A 22,849-nucleotide genomic window follows, 5' to 3' on the forward strand; every position below is an offset into this window, starting at 1 on the left:
AGTGGGGAGCACGACGGAGAAAGACGCGCCGGAGACAACAGCAGAGGAGGGGAAGCTGTGGTCCAATGGTGGGGGAATATCGCGCTAGTGGAAGGCAGACGACTAGCAAAGGACAGAGCTACGGCGCGAATTGGTGGTTGCGAGCGAGGAGGAAGAGGTGGATGGCCAGAGAGGAGAGGGAAGCCCCGTGGACGGAGAGAGCAGAGAAAGAGGAAGTCAGCGGGTGAGAGACAGAACGGCGGAGCGCAAGGGAACGCAGCTGAATCTGTCGGCGAGTCGGCGGGGTGAGGGAAAAGCACCGGGCTTTTGAAAAAGTTTTATCTTGCCGGCGCGCTCGGCCTTTCAGACGCTACCGAACACCGGTACGCTGTTGTACGGTCCTGCGTGTCCCGCGTTGTCGCTTCAGACCAGTTTGTACGTCCAAGTTTGCCCGTAGTAGCCGGTCCTCGCAGTGTGGTCCTCACAGTCGGCTCCGTGAAGGTCCAGATCGAAGTGTCCTTGGAAGAAGGGGACCGGTCGCGCGATTTCTTCCTCGTCATGCGTTGACGAGAGGTTCCCTCGACGAACCCAGTGTACATAGAGAAGAACACCGGTGGACACGCTGCTCAACTACGGGGCTAACAGGTCCACATCCCATCATGAGGGATTCTAGCTCGCTGAGGAGCTGCCTCTTGCTGCTGCTCGTCGCCAACGCCGCCCTCGTGCACGCATCCGAGGCAAGTACAGTTGATCTTTAATTTCCTTTACGATTAATCGTATCGAGCACTACTAAAGCGATACGATGACTGGGACCAGTGACTTTTCAGACCGAATCGAACGTCTGTGGATTTAGAACGAAGTTTGAGCGAATGGCAGAGCTAGCTAGCTAGGTCGAGTTCTAGAGAATCCCTCAAAGGATTTATAAGTCGTTCATCCTAATTTCCGAATATATCGTAGATACACCGCAAGTTTCTTTCAAGATTCTAAAGAATCATAGAAATTTCCAGTTTGAACTAACCGATCGATGTGGTCGCAAGTTGTAAGTTGTAGAAGATATGTTAAGAAGTTTATAAGCCACTTGTTCTAATTTCTCGGAATATTATAGATACCTCGAGTTTCTTTCAAGATGCTCAATAAGTATGAGATATCTAGGCCGAGAACTTCACAGAGTGATAGAGGAATTTCTGTGAAACCTGTGGAAACAACGTGAAAAATATCCTCCCTGGTACTGACCATCCACTAGCCCAACATTCAGGAACATGAAAGAACGAGGAATCGCTGGCCAATTGGCACCAGGCGATTGAATTTTTTGGCAAGTCTCGTAACCGCCTCCTAAAGTTCACTCACCGTGATTATTCGAGGCATGTACCGGTGTTACGTGGAAACGATAAGCATCTTCGCATATTTATCGTTGAGAACCGGCCTTATCTATCGCTTTGATAGCCTATACGTTGCTGAACAATACCCGATATACGATCTTCTGTTTGATATTCGATTGGCAATCCTGACTTAATAGGACTTTGATAATTATTTGGAATTGTTATATCATCTATTCTTCTGCAAGAAAATTGTTCGTTTTTTTTTTATATCGGAGGATTCATAGGTACGTTTGACAGACTCACTTTGGTTGTTGGCCAAAGTAGAATTTACGCGTTGGCCAGGGGTAACATCGGTTTCGACAGTGCTCGGTTTCGTCGCCGAATTTCCAAGTTTCGCTCCTTTGGACGCTCTTGTACGCTTTGTTTACATGGTCAGCCTTGGACATTGGCTGTAAGTGGTACTCTTGAGTCATCGAGTTACGACGAACAATGTATGCTGGTCGTGCGTTATGAGACCTGGAATAAATTGCATAAAAAATTTATTAATATATTCGATAAAGCTTACATAGTGGAATGATTAAGGTTGTTATGTCGTAATCGTATTTCTAAGATTAATACGAAACGCGCATCATATGCCAGTGGCGCCGCATTTTTTATCTTTGATTTGTTTCAATAAATTTGATCGGCAGCGTAATTATTGGAAAATCCGGAGCTCGCGGATTGCCGTAAATCAGAGTCAGAATACGCGAGTGCCTTGCGTAATCTCGTTTCAGCATAATTGTGCAATGTGGTCAAATAGTGTTAGTGATTTGGTACAGCGAAGCAATAAGGTTATGTAGATTATGTACATACCTGATAGTCAAACAGCTTAGTCGAATGATAGGGTAACAGCACATCGTTGACTACACATTCAGCGTTTTTGCTTTACGGTGTAGTTACACGGCGTGTACGTTACAAATAGACTATGGATGTTTACCAGGGTATTTAAAAGTATAAAATTGTGCAGAAGGTGTACGACGTAGAAAAGTGTACGAAATATCCAATGCAAAGCAGCCGTTATAATATTTAACAGAAAACAAATCCCTGGACTCTATTGAATTATTAACTGAATGTCTGCAAAAACCTGAATATGCTTACGTCGCCGTATTCTAATTGCAAGAATACGATGCGGCAATGGTCTCAGTGTAAAAAGTCGTAACTTATTGTACAGAGTAGTCACGCAGAATATAGAAATTGTACGGACAAAGTATACGTTTAACATTAAGCTTGCCAGGTCCGGTTAAACGACCGGTTTCAAAATTTAATTTCCAATTGTACGTTCGTCGCTATTCCTTTTGTTCCTCTAACTTTATGTAAATTCTTATATCAACAAAAATTGAGAGATTGATACAGTTAGACGAACAAAAGAAATAACGACGAATATACAATTTTCAATAAAATTTTGAAACCGGTCGTGTTTAATCTGGTTAAATATAATTCTTGCGCTAACGTGTCTACATAGTCGCGTAGTACGGAGATGCAAGGTTGCTAAACGAAAGTATATGACACACAGAGATGTATGAAATATCCGATACAGAGTAGCGGTTGTAATATTTAACAGGAAAGAAATCTTTTGATTCTATTGAATTACTATAGTTACATGCGTGTAAAAACTCGAATATGCTTGTGTCACCGTATTCTAATTGCAAGAATACGATGCAGTAACGATTAGAATGTAAAAAGAATGTAAAAAGTAACTTGTTATTAGATAATATAGTCACGCAGATGACTACTATACTACAAATTCTATAGTCGAAGTATATATTTAAATATAATTGTTGCACTAATGCACTTACATAGTTGCGCATAGTACAGACATGCGAGGTAGTTAAACGAAAAACAGACGTGGAAAGAGAAACGATGGCGACGTGATCAACAAGTACATCGATCCGTGTCTCTGCTTTGGCTTCTCCTCGATTATTATTCGTAAAGGTTCGCGCGATACGAATAATTCGCGGGACTCGATCGTATTCCGATCACATCGAGAAGTTTGGAGGCGCGGACAGAGCTCGCGTCAGCTTTGCAAACTGCCAATCCGTCGAAATGTCATCCGCTGTCGATGGATTTTTGCATTGCTACGCTTTTCCCCCTAGTTGAACGCTTAATATGTTTCTTCAGAAAAAGTGGAAAGCCGATGTAGAAAAAATTCGCTTTTGAATCATTATCGTCGATAGTTTTGCAGGCATATTCGTTAAGTATTAATGATAATAATATAATATAAATCTGTATATGAAGAATTACAAATCGCAAATTATTCTTTGGTATAGCGGATTGGTTTTCTTGCTGTACGATTTCTTCATTTGGCCGATCTGGATTTATAAATTACGTCTAGCAGTGCCGTAATAATAATCCAATGTAACGTACAGCAACATAGTACGATGTAATGGAATATCATGTAAGATATTTTATGGTGTTGTAATTACAATATAACAATATTTATTTGCACTTGTAGCATTGTTTGGTACTTAATTCTTGGTTTCACTATTGTGATACTCGTAATCGAATATCAAATTGTGTTTAGATATGTTTATTATATATTTATCATATAGATAGAACATCAAATTGAATTGCTACATTTCCATGTCGTTGCAATTGTAGCACAAAGTTGAAACGACGAATCGATAATAATTTTTGTATATTTTGTCGGAACTCGAGGTACATTTTAATGTTGAAAGAGATACAATTGAATGGAGAAGGACTTGAGAGAAGGCAGCAAGGTCGAAATAAAGTTTAAGTTACTTTGTTTTAGTAGACAGAGTTTTATCATTTTCCTTCTTACTCCACCAAATTTGATTCTTACGAAAATCATTGATTGATACAGCGGCATTTATTTTTCGTTTTCTTAGTTGATAGCGATTCGACGAACGTGTGTTTGGTTTGTGTAATTCGATCGATGTAAGAGATGTTTCCAGTTATCTGTAATCGTGACCAGAGTGTCGACGTTAAGGTTTTTTTGAGAATAACAAGATTTACGTTATGTTATAGCGTTTGGCCTTTCTAGTGCTAAATCCAATTTTTAAAGATGTTTGCAAAATACTTGATAATCTGATAAATCCAGGCCGAGAGATGGTAAGAACCTTGAAACCTTGTCGATAATCGTGATATCTGGTTGATCTACTTTTCAGACTCCCTAAGCTATTCTTGTTCGCCGCTATTCTAAAATAAAACTCACTGAAATCTAAACTACCATTCTGTGCTACGTGGAAGTAAAAAATATCTAGCAGCATCGGATCGCCTATATACACGTTACTCTGTTCCAGTATCGTTTCGGTCATTTTCTCCTCGATTGATTCGATTTACTCTTGCCGTCGTAATTTCATTATGTTCCGCTCACTATCTTTACGAAAGCTTTTGCGCTATATTATACGCGTTACGCGGAACATTTTGAAATTCCATCAACTCTGTAACGCCATCTGACTATCACGATTACGATGGTAAAATTTGAAACACGAAAATTTCAACGCGAGCATACGTACACATAGCGAGGTATTTAATGCAAACGTTTTCTTCGTTTCTAAAAAGAAATTCTCTTCGTCTTGTGGCTACGACAAGAATAAGAACGTTGATATTCAAAAGTTGGAACTAAAGCTCGCAGACAAATCACGTTAGTTTGTTAATTCTTTATTTCGTAAAAGAAGAAAATTCCTTAATAAGACTGTTAATATGAGAAGGTTGGGAGCTTCCAATGCTTCTTTTCTCGCTAAAAGTCAACGAAACGCGCGTTCAAAGGCACGTACACTTTCACAGTGCAGGTTTTTGACGAAAACGTTAACATTAAGAAATACAGATCGATTTATTCAGCTGTTGAGAAAGTTGGACAAATCTGAGATATGGAAACAGCCAGGTCAAAATGATCATCGCGAATGTAGCCAAGGCTCGTCTTTGGTCGGCTAATACGAACAGTGATCGTCCTATTGAATTATCGTGCGATAACTGGACGCATGATTACGTTATCTATTTACGGTATCCAACATCGCGTCCAGTAACGCGTTTGCCGCAAACCGGTCAGTTTGACTGGAAACAGCGAACAGTGTGGCGAATCTGCCGCCAAAGTACGTATACTTGGTACGTTCAGAAGAATAGTTTTTGGCTTGGTCACAGAGAAATTTCTGTAAATCTTCGAACCGTGCAAATGCATTTATAGAGCGGTATTTATAGGCGGAATCGGAGCAACGATCTTTAAGGCATGAACCTAGCACGATGAGATCTCTTTTGTTAAATGTTCTATATTTTTCGATGTCTCGTGTTTCAGAGTTTTTAAAGAGGATTCTGCATCTCGGTTATATACGGGTTGGCAACTAAGTGATTGCGGATTTTGTCAATACCACTTAATGATAAAATCCGCAATTAATTAGTTGCCAACACAATGTAAATCTTTGTTAGGAGAATGATCGGTTTAGCCTGTTGAAGGATGCTGGAGTCCGCTTAGAATGTCAATAAATGATAGGCTGGTACCGCATAGTTGTACCAAGCGCGATCATCGAATGTGGAAATTTTGATAAGACAGTTCCTCTTTTCATTTGCTCTTTATCACCTGACGTCTATTAGTCATTGCTGTTCAGTTATCTGTGTCAGTTGATTTCTTTCTTAAGAAGAAGGCCGAATTCAGAAGAAGTATTCGTCGCAATAGAAGCCGATAATGTTTAGACAAACATACGGTTTATTATTGGAATTATCAGGATTGTAGCGTGAAACGTTGAAAGAAATCAGAGTGAAAGTTGTAAAAAGTAATACGACGCAAGATGGAGAAGATAGAAAGGATGGCTGAAATTTCCAGATACATAAGAGTGTAAATTTTATATTCAAAAAGACACGTGCGAAGATATATAAGAAATGTAAAATTTATAAAAATGCATAGCAAAGATACAATAGAAAGAGAAACAAAGTAATAAATATTTATTGTTACATTCCATAAAAATGGGGGTATTTTTCTAACAAATTCCATAATTTTGCTCGTTTTCCTTGAAATAGTAATTCACCATACGAAATGAAGTTCAGTGTCAGATATTATATTTTCTAAATGTGATACACGAAATTGAAATGACAATATTTATAAATTATTACTAATTATTATTTTTATATCATTTCTCCTACTCTTCTTCGCTCTCTTGTCGTTCTAAAGAATTAACCAAGTGCCATACGAAATATTCTATTCTGAAGAAGAGGAGAAAAGATTTCATCAGTTAGGAAACAAATGTTTATTAAAGGATTCACTGGTGAATATTTAATCGAGGTTGCCTTGGGAAAAGGCATTCGATCAATTACCACGCTGAAGAATAGAAACTGATCTTTGTTTGAAATAAATCTCTATCATCTAGTTTCCTTGGTTTCAGCAACAAACAGATCTTTTCGTACTTACGGATATGTCAATCTTCATGAGAGATTTGCTGCGTAAAACAAACGTGAAACTATCCAGATGAATAATTAATTCTCAAATTGAATTTGTATGTCGAACGATCCTTTTCCACTAGGAGATACCTTTTTTCTTTTATTGGGATGAGTTGTAACGTGAGACGAAGTCGACTGTGAAGTAAACGGATATTGAATTAAAATGGTCTATTCCGGGGACACCGGTATGGTTACGGTTCATCGGTGATTCGATTGTCTTGAGAACAGACTTCCTCTCTTCAACTTGTGTCGGTCAATCTAAAACTCGAGAATCGCACGCTTCTTCCTATTTTGATTAATAATCATTTATCCACATACTTTGATACGTAGTGACCACCACTGTCGATGATAGTGTTGCATCAATAAATTAATCCTTGACTCGTACGACCAGTGCAGAACTTACATGTATTAATTGTATATATTCAAAAGTAGAGAAAAATGATCTTATCGTTTCATACGATTCAGAAAATCTTACGATTTAGCGGCGAATCTGCGCCGATTTGGATATAAGAAAATACATAGAGAATGCATATAATATAGAAAAATGTATAATGTACGGTGGTGTGGAAAATATACATTGGAACATGTAATATGCAGGTTTCTGGCCGGATAGAGTTTTCATTTTGTATTCCAGAAATATTATTACAAATAGCGTTATTATGTTAAAAAGATCGTAACTGATGTTGTATTCTTATTCTTTTTTTACTCGTCTATCCTTACACCTAATAATTAATTAAAATTCTTCCAGACACGACTTTTGGGATACAAAGCGGGGAATTTGTCTAGTTGGAAACTCTTGCACGTCAGCGTACGCTGGAATATTTATCATAATTTTCAATAAGTCAAACGAATCTATATTCGGCGTCTGTTCCTTCTATCTTGTCCATAAAGATTTCAATCCGAGAACTAACGAAAAAGAGAAGCGATCGGTTGAGCTTCTGAAAAATTCGATTGTTTTCCAAACTATTAAAAACCGCACGGAGTTGTCGAATCTAACGTGTAAAATTCGCCAGTGGACTAATTTTAATCGTCGATCGATGCCAATCTTGTTTAAAACGCGACATTGGAAACCATTTAAAGTCTTATAAATAAGAATGTCCTTATCGATCAGTTTAGTTTCCCTCGGATATTCATTCGAAGAATCAAAGATTCAGCTAGAAAATCGGTTGTACGGTTGTTCTTCTGCAGGCTGAATCCACGACCCATTGGATGGAAGATTCGATGAAAGACCGAGCATCTCAATTAAGGCGATTCTTCTTATTCCGTACGGAAAGAAACCGCACAAATCATGGCAACCAAAAGTAAGATCGACCGGCATTTGTACGGAGCCTGGCTAACTTTTCAAATTACGCGTTCCATCGGGTCCGTGGAAGCCTGAAAAATCTCGAAGAAATGCTTCTTTCGTTCCTCGTGCCGTAGAGAAGAGTCGTATCGAGCGAGGCCGCGTGCATTACCATATTTTTCATAAGGTACAAATCTTTGGAGCTTTTTCCCCGGCCTGGAAATGGCCAGCTGGACGTGTCCAGCCAGCAGAGAAAGAGATACAACCGGTGACAAGCGACGTGAAAAGGATTTCCAGCTTTTTTCCCATCGAATCCACGATGGAAGCAATCTGCGCTATAGTCTGTTAGCTGTTAGCAACGTTTTTCGATGACGTCGACGGTTTTTTACGACGGTGATTAGATTCAAAAGTAAAATACCTTGATACAGTTTACTCAGGGGATTTTACATGTTTTTTTTTATCGTATTATCGTAAATAGTATTTTATTCGAGGGTATCGGGCTGCACAGAGGCTGGACGAATAAAATTCACATTTCGATTTGCAACGAGGCAATTCATCGGAATTTTTATCACCTCGCTAGTTCTAATCTAACGTCACGTTAGCACATATAGCTCATTGTTAGCACAATGAAGTCACGGTTGAATTTTTCTGACGGATGGATTAATAACTTTGGATGCTCGAGACTATTTTAAGTAGCGTGTAAAATATTAGCCTGATAAGAGATAAGTGAAAAAAGTGGTGATAAGAACGGAAAAAGCTTATTATCTAATTGCTAATTTCCTTGAATCGGTATTGTGCATGATGCGGATCGGCGCTCGGGTTTTTATCAGAATAGTTGGCTAGTCTACCGAAGAATAGCCTAATAATGGATTTGACCTTGTGCAAATTGCTATGAAGCTGTAAAAAAAAAAAAAAAAAAGAAAGATAGTCTGATGGAAACCACCATTGCTTAATGGTGTATGATAAATTGTTAGTTATCGTGCAAACTCTATTTCCTTTAGTTTTTTGCAGCTGTCGCGGACATAAATATAGCAATCACATTGCTCGGCAATTTGAAATTATAAAATGCAGCATGAAAGAATTCCTGGAATACATAGGCTTTTCATATATTCCAAGAGCGAGAATGTTCGATACAATACAATGAACGTTTATTCCTGGATAAGATGGATTAACTCGCAGCGCTGCGCTCTTCTTCTATTTTCTAATTTCCAAAATCTAGGACACTGGCAAGACTTGTTACCAATTTCAGAAGATTCCTCGTGCTTCGGGAAATCTAAAATTGGACAATGTATAACGTTTCGAATTCTTCTTAAACACGTCGTAAGTTACGAAGTCCGGTTCGAAGCATCCGGAAAGCTTCGATCGATCGCCAAGTCTGCGATCTTGACAGGATCTTTATTTAAGTTTAGAAGTCTCAACTCCGATACTTGGCGTCTAATATTAGGCCATCCACGAGGATTCGATTGTTCTTTAAAAAAAAGGAAAAAAAGGCTTTAAACTGTATAAAGTGCAAAGACGTAGCTAAAAGACTCGAGAAGAGACGCGAAAGGTTGGCGACACTCGAGCAAATCCAAGATTTAAAGAATTTAGTGTTCGGGACGCTTGTTGGCCAGGGTACAAGGTCTTGCCGGCGATTTAGTTATTTACAGTGTCACAGAAATCGCATTAAAGCCGGTAGAGTGGTGGGAGGGAGCAGGATTTTTAGGTACGACGACTGGGGGATCGATTTCTCATTGCCAGCCTCGTTTCGAGTTCTCGAAGGAGCGTGCAAGTACCGCTTGTCCCTGAGTACCGGCGCTCTCAAGTGCCTCGCGACGAGTGCAAGCTCGAATGCCTTATCGCCAGAAGGGACCGACTACTTCACGCGAGTCGATTCACACAGCCGATTTCACTGACCGCAATTACACGTGGTTCCAAAAGAAATGACACCTCTTTAAAGATTTCCAATTACGAAAATAGATTCCTTGCACAATGTTGCTGCATTAGATTTAAATCGCACTTGCTTTATACTTACAATTTGAGTAATAAATTATTTGAATCAGTGAGATGATCGGATTAAGCTAGACACAATGGCCTTGTAACTCGACAAATTTGGTTATGGCTCCATGAAAAACATATTGCTTGCATAATGTTATTTCGTTAGATTTAAATGGAAAAATTCTTGGACAATTCTTGCAATTTTAGTAACAGATTGCTTGAGTCAGTGAGATGATCGGATTAAGTTAGACACAATGGCCTTGTAACTCGACAAATTTGGTTATGGCTCCATGAAAAATATATTGCTTGCATAATGTTATTTCGTTAGATTTAAATGGAAAAATTCTTGGACAATTCTTGCAGTTTGAGCAATAGATTGCTTGAGTCAGTAAGATGATTGGATTAAGCTAGACACAATGGCCTTGTAACTGGACAAATTTGGTTATGGCTCTATGAAAAATATATTGCTTGCATAATTTAAATCGAAAAATTCTTGGACAATTGTTGCAATTTTAGTAATAGATTATTTGAGTTGGATTAAGCTAGACAATGTGCCTTATAACTCGACAAATTTAGTTATCCTTCCATGAAAGATAGATCCCTTGCACGATGTTTTTGCATTAGATTTAAATGATTCTTGATTTATTCTTGCAGTTTGTGGATGATAAAGTAAAACATAAAAATATTTGAGTACATTCTATTAGATTAAAATTGGTATGCAGTTTGAGGTAGGGGAAACTCGTTTAGTCTTAATCAAGAGATAACACTTGGTGTCAGTTCAAGAAAGCGATTGCAAACTTCTGGTTGATGTTCTTACGTGGCAGATTTTTTTCATTAGAAATATGTATCGGAATTGGTCAATCCTTTGATCGTGAAAAAGTTGCGAATCTTCGTAAAATAGCGCGTGATTCATCCTAGTTGTAGATTAGATTTTATTCTAAGAAGCAAGCAAGCCTTTAATCTTTTCTCGTGTCAATGAATCTGATTTATTGTTAGATCACTCTGTTCGAAGCGTCATTAATATCGAGAAGATTGCTTGCCAATAGTCTGTTTTAAGACTCGAAGAAACGGCCTGTCAGTGTTTTAGTCATCTGAAAGCTCAGCCTGTATAAACGTAGACAAGTACCACTCGAACAGCAACCTAAACGTTCACTCGAGTCAATAAGGAGGACGTGAATTGCGTTGCCTTTAATTAATTCGATCAGCTGGCGACGAAACAATTAAAACGCCAGCTTTTCCCACTTGAGCGTGAATTTTTCTGTCGACAAGTTTGAGTCACAGATCCGTCTCTTAGTGCTGGTCTTGACTCTCGCTAGCATTGTCAATGTACGAATGATTTTCTATTCAAGCAACGCTGCTCAGGGATCAATTGGCTCTGTTTCTAACAGAGCAACGTACAATAGGATATGATTCAGGCGCGATAAATTAGAAATTAGTAGAATAGTATTTAGAACGATGCATAATGTCGTATCACGCATTTGGCTAGATCCAGTCTTTGACCTACTTTTCTTAATTTTACAGCTTGGTCTATCATTTGCATCAAAGTCTAGGTTTCTCTTTCAATAGCTCTATGAGCTCACTGAAATCACTGGCGCAGCGTCGTATCAACCAGGTGTCTTCATCTGGACCATCAGCTTTCCTAGAAGATCGGAAAGATCGTTCAGATTACTTTGATCGATCGACCACGTCCACACAGACACCGATGACCCACTTGTACGTTTTTAGGCGGAAATTATGGTTCGATGCACGGTTGTTTTATGACTCCGGCAAGTTATGACGTCTATGGTTTTCTGGAAACAATAGCGAATTATTAAGATGACTTCATCTCGATGGAAATTACTAGGATGAATTTCTCATGTCTCGAAGCAAACTCAGCCAGTTTATCCATCAATTATCGTTTCATAGGCAAACTGCAGACTCAGCCAAAGTCCAGCACTGTACAATGAAATGAATAGTTAGTGGGATACCACTTGAAGAAGAGGCACTCCCACGATTGTTATTCACCTAACAGTCTTTTTTATCTGAACGAACGGATACAAGAGACGAGGATTGTTCCCCATTCGTATGACGCGATTGCTTTCATTTCAAGGTTCGTTTCGCAATCGAACGACTCGATTTTATATCTGATGGAAAAGTTATGGTGTCGCAAGTGTTCTCGTCTGGTGGAACAGCCCCGAAACGAGTCTCGACCCATCGGCTGTTTAATCGATTTTTCGCGTAATCCTAGTCGGGCTATCAACCTCCTCATAATCGCCGGTTTGTTAGCTTTCCCCGTCAAATATATATATATATTATATCCATGGTGTACGTGAGTTTGGCTGGTAGTAGCCCGTGCGTTATAGCGAGCTTCTAAATTAAAGCTTCGAATAGCAGTAGCTATCGATACGGATTGATAAAATTCTGATGCAGTATATAACACAGTGTATAAAATGCTCTTGTAGAAACTGAATCGAGAGAGAAATTATCGTCGTGTAAACGTACCTTTACGCGGATCGGGTCATTGATCTTTTGGCTGGCAAAGATTTTGAAAAGTTTCTTTACTTGTCGATATCTGAATTCACTCATTCGGCGAAACAATGGAAACTTTCTACGATGAAAGGAGTTGCCGAAATGTATGAAGCGTAAAATTTCGTTTAAAGCTAGTTATCGATCCACAGGTAGATTTGAATCTTCCGGAAAGTTCGTCAGTTATTTGAAGAACGTCTCACCCATAAGCAGAGTGACGAGTGTTTTCCAGCAGTTTGTAAATATGTGAAAGACGATCGTACCATTTGGATTCTGCTTGTAGTAAGAATAGAAGATCGATAGATGGAAAGAGAAAGATCGAAAGTAGGCTGTGTGGTGTGGCTACCAGCCCCGAATGAAGTAACTTCGACGCCCGGACAGGTAGGATCCCCGAGGCTTTGGTGCATCTGGTACGCATGCACTGGTAAATAACGTGTTTGCGCGTCCCTTTCACCGGCCCACCGTATCGATCCGTTTCCGCATTGGTTGCTTCAGCTCGTTTTTCGAATTTCTCGTGGATTTGCGACCCGGTCCAGCCCGTCGGAATTTATGGAACGAGTCGATCTCGCCAAGGATTTCCCGGGCAATTGCTGGTTTCGCTTCGATTGTGAGCTACAGAAATTCGCAAACCAGGACTGTCTTCAGCCTTTCGTACTCTTCGTCTTATGTTAGCTCGACGTACGTGAAATGTGGTTTCGTCAATTTTTAATTTGCTCGCGAAATGTTCTTCCATCATGCACCATCGAAGATGTCAAGGAAGAGGAAATCAGCGTTAAGAAAGTTTACGATAAAAATATCGAAAGTATATCCCGTTGTGACGAGCAATCGGAATATTCGCGCGATTTTCGCGTACGAGCCTAAGTTTGGACAAAAATTGTATGAAACGTAAATTTGCAAAAGAAATATAAAGTTGTTAAAAAATAATGTTGCAATAAATTTAGCACTGGCGTTTTCTGTCTCACTTGGATAATTTTGTAATCTATAGATTGACTTCGAAGAAACCGATAGCTTCGTTCTGAGAATTAATTCTTCGGAAAATGTAACATCGATAGCAGTTAATCATCGGGACAGTCCAGTGAATCACAGAAATTGCGGAAGTTACGTCGATCAAGTACACAACGTTTTGAAAAAACTACATGACGAGTACCTGATATATACACAGCACCAAATCTTAGAATCGCTGCTCTATACAAAACTCGAAGAGTATCACTCGTTGCTCCCCTGTGGCTCTTATTTGCAAAACGACGATCTACAAAATTGCACATAAATTACTACTATACAAGTCCGAGAAAAATCTATGAAACGTGTGGAAAAGTAACATGTGAAATGCACAGAGCTAAACAATTTGAAGATCAATTCTCTCTGCATAGTGTCGAAAAAGATCCACAAGAGGCACAGAGAACTAACACGTAGAATGCATGGAGTTAAAAAATTCCATTGCGCAATTCCGGAATAAATTTGTAAAATATATCGAAAGGTAATAAAATAAACGAACGAAAAAATCTGCAATTGCACAATCACGAAAGGTAGAGAATAGAGAACAGGTAACTATAGTGTAGAAATGGATTAAGCTCGCGTAGCGGCGGACAAATCGCAATGGTTCGTGGCGAGGTGGTTGGATTGTTCTTGTTTTCTGCTGCGTGAGTCGTAAAGAACGGTGGGGACAAAGAGGTCTCAGAACGCGTGTCCGGTCGAGTATTAAGATTCGATGTCACGCCGGGAAGAAAGGGGAGAGACGTCAGAATACTCGCGTTCTGGAACGTGTGGGCGGGTGAAACTGGTTTCCAACATCGCGTGCGCCCGTGTCTGGCAAGGGCTCGAACGAAAAGGAAGAGTGGACCTGGTCAGATGCGTATTGCAACTGGTCCATTCGACCCTCTTCTGTATAATCTCGGACGCGTCAGATCCGCAGTCTACAGCTTCGTTCAAAATCGCGCGCATTCTTTGCCAAAGTTGTTATTAACTCCGAGTCATACCGTGACGCATAAATGGGAGGATCGTAAAAATGTGATGTACAACGTGCTACTTGTGACGTGACGATTTATCGACGTTATCAGTTGATAAACTATCGTACAGAACGATTCTATCGAAACAGTCGAAACATAGCGAAAGCAGCCACTGGATTAGAAGCTCGTAAAAATATCAATGGCTGAAGCTGTAAAAGTTTATATCGATTCGCTACCAACTGCTTCTTTCTCCATAATCGTGTCGAAGGAGCTCTAATCGCTGCTTTTAACGAGAAGATAGATCTTGGTTGAGATTAGTCGATTTAGGAAAATTCAAGTTGTTGTACCTAATGGCAGCTATGTTTAATTCAGCTTAAGCCTATCGAATTCAATTTAGATGTAATGTATAAATAGAACAGATCTAGCCTGGCAAAGTTCAAGTTGCCACTCCTCTTAGCGTGGCAGGACTCGGCTTAAATCTAATTCAAATTTAGCCCAGACCTAATCTACTACTAATTCTCGGAATTGGCTTTTCTCCTAGCTGCGTAAGAAGTCAGATCATCGGCGGAAATCGGTATACAAGCAACTCACAGATAGACTGGTCTGTCTGAGTGTATGAAAAGAAGTCCGGGGGAACAGTACAGTAGTCCTGTACACCGAAGTTAACTATTCCTAGCACGGAATCGCTCCGAGACGTCGAATCGCACGTATAGCACGTATCTTACACGTTGCTCCTTTGTTTAACCACTTGTCACACGGTTCCCGTATTATTTCTGCGACCCCGAAGCAACGTTGCCAACGTGTCTCTGAAAGCAGACTTCATTCTGGCGAGACCTTTTCCTTAGAAGTGCCCTCCTCAGAAGTGGGTCCATTATTACCCATTCTATAAGTGTCAGATCTTAACAGAGTGAGCAAATTAGGAAGTTTGGCGTCGTTGATGTAATTTGTCTCGCTTCAAAGAGACTTGCACGCGATACTGAATGCAAACTAATAAGATCTTGTTGGCCGTTAGATGGCAAATAATGTTATGTAATCCAGCTACTTCGTAATTTCAAACGACGAATATAAAGATGGAATTTAGCTCGTTCGAGATCCCCGGTTCGAACTGTGGGTCGCGCGATTCGTCCCACTTTTCGCAGCTTTCCGAAGTAACAAGAAACACATGTTTTGCGAAGATCGGAATATGGATAAGACGAGCTAACCTTCTGACGAGTTTTTTAATCTATTTTTCTCTTCCTCTTATTGGGAAAACATATTGTTTCTCTCTTTTAACACGTGGACGCCGGCGTGGGCCACCGACGGGTCACGCGTGTCTGTCCCGTGAGGCGGCGTGCACCATCGGCGGGTCACGCGTGTCTGTCCCATGGGCCGGCGTGTATTTCACAAAATAGGTTTATATTATTTTATCTCAACGTTATAAGCAGACATACAATAGTAAAAACACAACAATTCAATATTATAAACTTAACATAATTATTTCCTTTTTTCATGCAATTTTTTAAAACATGTTAGACAGAGTGCCGGCTGGTCCTTACAACGATCACAATATGTTGTTACTTTTTTGGCTTTTTTCGCGGCATACTCTCTCTACCTTTTATTCCAGAAATGTGTTTATAACGTTCTTTATACCGCCGTCTGTCGAATCAGAAACAATAATAGCAAGAGTACGTAATAAATTGTTCTCGTCAAAAATATCACCTAATACATATACGATGTATATGAACGAAAATAAAATAAACGAGGCAGTAAAAACACTACGAATTTTCCAAACAATTGCTTGGCCACTACAAATAGTCAGCAATTTAAATACAGAAATCTATTAGAATGCGTTGAATATCGTCCAGCAAGCTCTTGAACAATAATTAAAATGGAAAAACACGTTGAATTTATAAGATCGTGTTTAAACGTAGAAGATGGATTCACCTACTCTCCGAAGATATAGAGACAGCTGGGACATTGGTCGCACAGTATTCAGGACCAGGATACGTTTAATAAAAGCAACCTGATAATAGACGTACTCGAACGAGAAGTAATTAGCAGTTGCCCTGGTTCGGGCACGTGCATCGTCTTTCCATTAACGAGGCCAGTAATTCATTCTTTAATAAGACCATTCCGACGAACGTCGATCGAATCACACATCTGTGTTTCCCTATCGAAGACGTTTTATCAAAAACGTCGAAGAAACGTTGCATCACCTTTCCATAACGAACCTGACAACGCGGTGAAACTGTCTCTCTTTATATATTCCACGCTAGAAATTCTCTGATATCGATCTATCCTTGCGCTTCGATACCGTTCTTCTCTGATTTCCATAGCTTTCTCGCGATTATCGCTGGAATTATCATTTTTGGCTGATTAAAATTTCATTTATAAGTCGGCGATCAATTGAAATTATTGGATTTTGTTTTCAACATCGTGTGGAAATTGTAAGGATTTGAAGGAAATTGTCCGATGGTAGGAAGCCATGGAAAAGTTATTGGGACGTTTAATTACGTAGACTGCGATGGAAATTTCTATATTCTTCGTTTATCAGTTCTTTTACTTTTACGTTTACACTGAAATATACGCGACAATTGGAAACTTCAATCGAAACTTCGTACTTGCCTATACACTGGTCGCATAACTGCATTTTAACTATCAGACCGATATTTATGGGAACTGAAATTTTTCTAATTACAGACAAAATGGAACCTAAGCAAAAATTTCCTTTACCTACTGAACGTCGTAATTAGTACTATACTTTGAATATTTTATACATTTTTGTACATTCTGTGTATTTTTCCACTTTCAAATATCCAGCAATTGCATAGAAATCCACAGTCCATTGATCACCTACACAACAATTATTTCCAATTCTCACCTATCGGAATTCCTCCACATATTATCCCACATTCCTCTTCTAAACCTGTATTGCTATCTTGTTTTTCATTTTTTCCTATTTCTGCTCTAATATCCTGATACTAATCCTAATCTGTCGTCAGATTTCCATTTATTATCCGTAATTATACAAGTGGTAGGTTGTTGGGGGAGTTTTTCTCCGCTCTAAGCTCGTAAGATCTGTACGTTTATCATCGTAAAAGAAAGATAAAATTGTTCCAAGCTCGAGCTATTCGAATCTGTTTCAAATCTGACGGTAATTTAATCGCAAGATTCCTCAGATTTCTATTTATCCGTAACGTCCGCTAAAATGCACGGGATTTTTTTCAGAAGTTTCATCGACGTGAAAGGGCTTTGGTTTTATGTTTTTGGCAGGATGGCAGGGTGCACGATCGTGGATACATCTTAAATTAGAGATCAGGTGCAGTCGGGGGCCGGCTGCTTTCCGATTCACCGCTACGATCCGCGGCTTATTGTTGCCGGGAATTTTCTTCCTTAGCACGCGCGCGTTTTGTCACGGCCATCTCGAAAGGGCTAAGCTCCGTGACTTGGATCGGCAGGTATATCGAATTCATAGGACCTTGAATAATGCAGCGTGAAAATGCTCGGACCTAAAATCCTGCCAGACACTGTGGGCCACCATCCTTTCTACGTTTGATAAAAGGAACGGTGTATATTTATAGCGTGACGTTTACCATCGCTCTACAATATATTGTCTCGTACTTTATTTCGTATATTTCATGTAAAGTTTGTTCTTAGATTGGGTCTAGTAGATGGTAATATAAATATTAGGTAAATCTTCGCCCCAAAAGCTTCTTTCGTTTTATAAGGAAATGATAGACGCAGAAAATTTATTGTTTTATATTATTCTATCGAATTAATTTCCTCGTAAGTTCGTTCCATTGGAACCAGATGGATCATACGTAATTGAGTGAAATAGTATGAAACAAAAGATGTCGTGCGCAAACTAATATTGTCATTAAAGTAATACGACACTAATAAGATGGTACATTAAAATATCGAAGAAATTGAGAGGCTCGTAAGGAAAAGAAGCGAAATTGTTGGAATTTTCAGGCGATGTCGGGTCGAGTAAGAAACTCGAAGAAAATTATTCGCACGTATTTGAATGTTTCCGCGAAGATATATATTTGTAAAGAAGCGAGATAAGCTTCTAACAGGTAGATTTTACATGAAGGTAATAACATTAGGTTGTCCCAAAAGCGTCTTTCGCTATCTGCACGCAGCTACTTTATCTAGCAACGTTCATACAAACATGGAACTTAATCTGTCAAACGTTGTCGTCTTTATCTTCAGTCGTCTTCTGGCTCTCGTAAGAAGCGTTTCGTTCGCATTAAAACAAAGATATCTTGTGCATCTATTATTTCCTTATAAAACTAAAGACACTTTTGGGACAATCTGATACTTGACGTGCTCTTTTCGGAAGATTTGAGCGAACTTATCGCTCAACTTAATACGTTATAGGTCCAAACATTCGTGGAATTTGCTAATATGAAAGTATTTCTTACCATTCTAGTATTTTTACAACTGCAATAATTTCAGAATATATCAGAAAATAGATGGAAAAGATAGTTTCTAAATATATGAGACACGAGCCATTATTAACCTCCGCGAATCATTCTCGATGATTCTTTTCAGCCGTGTGATTCACGCACGCAGTTGGCTTTGAAGATCCATTGAATATCTATATCTGTGAAATATTTCTTTACGCGTTTACATTGAAACAGCTGTGGTTTCATGGTGATCCAGTTTCGCTATGAGCGAGATCAATAACTGGACTCTTTAGAATCGTGCAAGTCCAGAAAAACAGGAGATAAAAAAGAATATTCTCTTTGAAACGAATCGCGGCTCGTGGGATTTATGATCGGCCTCAGTTTATAGTTGGGGATGCACAGTTTCGCGGGGGCAGTCTCTGCGGGATTTTCGCATTTTTAGAATATCTTACGTCATGCCGGCGTTAAAAAGTTGGACCAGATGCTCCTTGTCGATCGAAGAAACTTTTACAACCGTCGTGTAATTGTTTGGATTATCGTTGCTCGAATCTCAGCTTTCTTTATTTTCATCTATCAAGGGCCATCGTTTAGAGAACGATCCATTTGTAATTCTTCTTTTGTCAGTCGATCGATAATTTTACTAACATGTTTGTTTTATGTCCTTCTGATTCGAATCGCACTAAACACGATATAATTTGGAACAGATTTGCTTGTTTAATAAATGATAATTCAATACGTATCGATAATTAAACATAATTCAAATTATGTCGTGTGTGGTCTCATTTTAATAAAAAAACATCTGAAAAATACGTCGGTGAAAGTTTGATTTTAGAAAAGTAAAAGATAAAAGAAGTTCCATTTTTGAATTAGTATCTACGTACTCATTGTCTCAGCGATATTTTACATTGAATCACGTTACGCTATTCAAATGTGGCGCGCCGACGAGCTTCGCGGCATCGGGGATAAGTGGTGGGGATAACGACCGTGCATTTATCGAGAGGGATTCCTATTCTATGATTATCAGAGGTTTCTATAATTAATACGCAAATGTTGTAATAAATGCAACGATACGTAAGGATTTTTTCTATCCACTGTACCAGTTATTCTAATAATCTTGATCTTCACGTAACAATATGTAAATTACTTTACGTGCGTTCCATAACATTACGTTGCATTCATGCAACTCTTGTACGTTATTTCACTGTTTGCCTCTTAACGGGCTAGAAATTTAATAGAAATAAGAAAACCGGTATTTCTAGTGTTAAAGAGGTAATCAAATGAATATAGCGCTGCGTGTGCACGTGTTACGCTCCATTTGATTGGAATATGTCGGAACAGTGGTGGCAACCTCGGCGCAAAAAAGGCCCCGGAAACGCACTCGAGGCGGGAAAACGAGCCGCAACACCGCACGACTCGATTCGATTTATCTTAATTAGAACGCAGCCGCGGGAATTAAAAATAACGAGTCCACCGGTATCGTCGTTAATTACGAAACGACCGTGCTGCAGATGAGAAAAGCGAAGGAACACCGCGTCGAAGGAATTGAACGTGAGGGCCACACGCACGATCGAGCGAAAGAATTCGCACCGACAAAATTATCCGTCGTTAGTTGCAGTCATTATGCGTTCTATATTATTTTGTCCGAAAATTTTCTTTCGTTTTAGTGGGAAATAGTAGATGCGTAACGTTGTTTTATATTACTTTATTGAATTATATATGATCCATTTTATCCTATTTCTATTATTATGATCATTCTTCTGTTATCATAAATTATCATGACCATAAATTCCTATATTATCTGACTAATCAATTTCTCAATTTTTATTGATGTAAGAATTTACATAAAGTTAGACGAACAAAAGGAAATGACGAGTACAATTTTAAATTAAATTTTGAAATCGTTCATTTGACTCGGGCTCGGGTAAGGTTAGTGTTAAAAGATTATAAAATGATATTACGAAGTATAATCTCCTCGTTAATATTAATCGTGGCTTCTTTAATACAAATGTTTTCCTCGTAGTAAAATTCCTAATGTCTGCTAAAATCCGCTAATTTCACGAAACAAGAGAAAATCAATGAAATTACGTAAGACAAGCAAATTTTAAAAATTCCAAAATAATAAAGTTGACTATTTTAGCCTGTGAACGGCGCATGTACTTCCTTTTCTAAAATTATCCACTGTCCGCACGTAGAAGTCCAATGGCGTAAAATTCAAGGCGATATTGGAGGCCAAAGTATAATATTATTCTGTTTGCACGTCATGTTCTTTTTTCTAAGGTTTAAAAAGTCTCTCTCTCTGTATATAAAATGTTTTTTGCTTCTGACTATATCCGTAGAATATATACTGACAAAATTTGGTTGCTAAATCTTCGCACACTGTATACTGTCTGTTATAAGCAAAATGTTACTATGAAAATTGAACGATTGCAGTCGTTTTTGAAAATTCGCGAGAAATGATTACTAGTCGTTTGGATGTTGGCAAACGTGTTCACACTAGCGCCTAATCAGGCGTGCTCGAGGTACCAGGTTCGTGAATGGCGACTGATTAGGATCGTAGAGTGGTTTGTTCTTCGAGAGCGTGGCTCGCGTTAGAGTACCTTTCAACACTAGAATTGGTTACACCAGTCAAAATGACTAGTTGTACAATTTCATTTGAAAATTCCTATCTCGTGCTACATTTTTTTCCCGCAATGATGTAGCGATGATTTTTGCAGCGACGACTAAAAGAATGATATAATGAATTTTTGTTGTTTGTATTTATTCAAAATGAAAATAATTTTGTATCCTGGCTGAAGGGTCCTACGATTCGTTTAATAACACTTTTAATAACACGTTTAATTCGTTTAATAACGAATAATCGAACACCTTTTCTTCGAGAAAAATTCCCAGTGTATAGAATTTATGGCAGAATCAAGAAACTCGAATGTTTCACGTGTTCAATCGTTAGACCATCAATATTTATGCAAATTTGTATTTTCGTAAATAAGAGAAAAGGAATCGGACATAAATGGATTTCGTACTTTATTTAGTATATTGATTTAATTACTTGGATATTATTGCTTCAAGTATTGTTACATTATATGGAGATACCTAAATTTATATGAAATGTCATATATAAATATTATATTTGAATATTTTATACATTTTAGCATGTCATCTGTTTTCTATGCATTTCTACGTCTTTAACTTTCCCCTAGATGCATAAAAATCCCTATTATCATTGTTGTTGCTATACAGGGTGAGTCGTTAAGAAGAAGTATCTGGAATAACTCGTTACCTGATATTGGTTTCTTCTCAAAACGTTTGAAAGGAATTACGTTGAATTTCAAGGGATTCGTCGAATGGATGCAGTTTTATTTTTTTCCATCTTATATTTTCCGAGACATCGAGATTCTTGAGACATTAGGTCGTCCGAAAAGTTTCTTTCGTTTTATAAGGGAACACTAGATGCGCAACATTTTTTGCCACTTTGGTTCTATTGGCACCAAATGGATCATACGTAATTCGATAAAATAATATAAAACAAAAAATGTTGTTATATCATTTCCTTATAAAACGAAGGAAACTTTCTGGGCAGTGTAAACGTTGTACTTGAAATTTTGTAAAAAAAAAAAAAAAACGGTTCTCCAATATAATTGGCTTAATACGTTTTTGCCGAGAATAGTCCAACTGTATGGACCAACGTTACAAAAATATACGTTGTAAAGTAACGTTATAAAGAGGCTCGTGGTCAGCTGGATATCTCGGAAAATATAAGATACAAAAGAATAAAATTGCATCCCCCGAGATGCAACGTAATTCGATTAATACGCTTCTCGATAAAACCAATAGATAATGAGTTACGTCAGATAGTACTTGTTATTGATTCACCCTATATACTCGTAGATCATGTAGATCATGTTTGATGTTGGCGACAACTTTATATTATTTTATTATTTGTCTTGCACGATAAATACAATTCGAAAAAGATTGCGACAATGTAGGCGTTATTGTGTCACTTATCAGCCAAGCTTATCACACATTCTT

At 38.6% G+C, this 22,849-nt stretch overlaps 1 protein-coding gene across 17 annotated transcripts in view; it reads left to right on the forward strand.

Annotated features, from left to right (window-relative positions):
* Nucleotides 1–274: 274 nt before the first annotated feature.
* trol (terribly reduced optic lobes) overlaps nucleotides 275–22,849 on the forward strand; it is a 182,242-nt gene continuing 159,667 nt past the window's right edge. For 8 of the 17 annotated variants that reach the window (XM_076625589.1, XM_076625595.1, XM_076625590.1 and 5 more), the window contains exon 1: nucleotides 275–716. In XM_076625589.1, coding sequence (XP_076481704.1) covers nucleotides 639–716 — 78 coding nt within the window. In that variant the 5' untranslated portion in view covers nucleotides 275–638. The remainder of the gene's footprint in view (nucleotides 717–22,849) is intronic. The other 9 variants (XM_076625600.1, XM_076625596.1, XM_076625592.1 and 6 more) reach the window with 3 other exon arrangements.

The sequence above is a fragment of the Bombus vancouverensis genome, chromosome 16 (assembly GCF_051014615.1).
Source record: "Bombus vancouverensis nearcticus chromosome 16, iyBomVanc1_principal, whole genome shotgun sequence".
Classification (NCBI taxonomy): domain Eukaryota; kingdom Metazoa; phylum Arthropoda; class Insecta; order Hymenoptera; family Apidae; genus Bombus; species Bombus vancouverensis.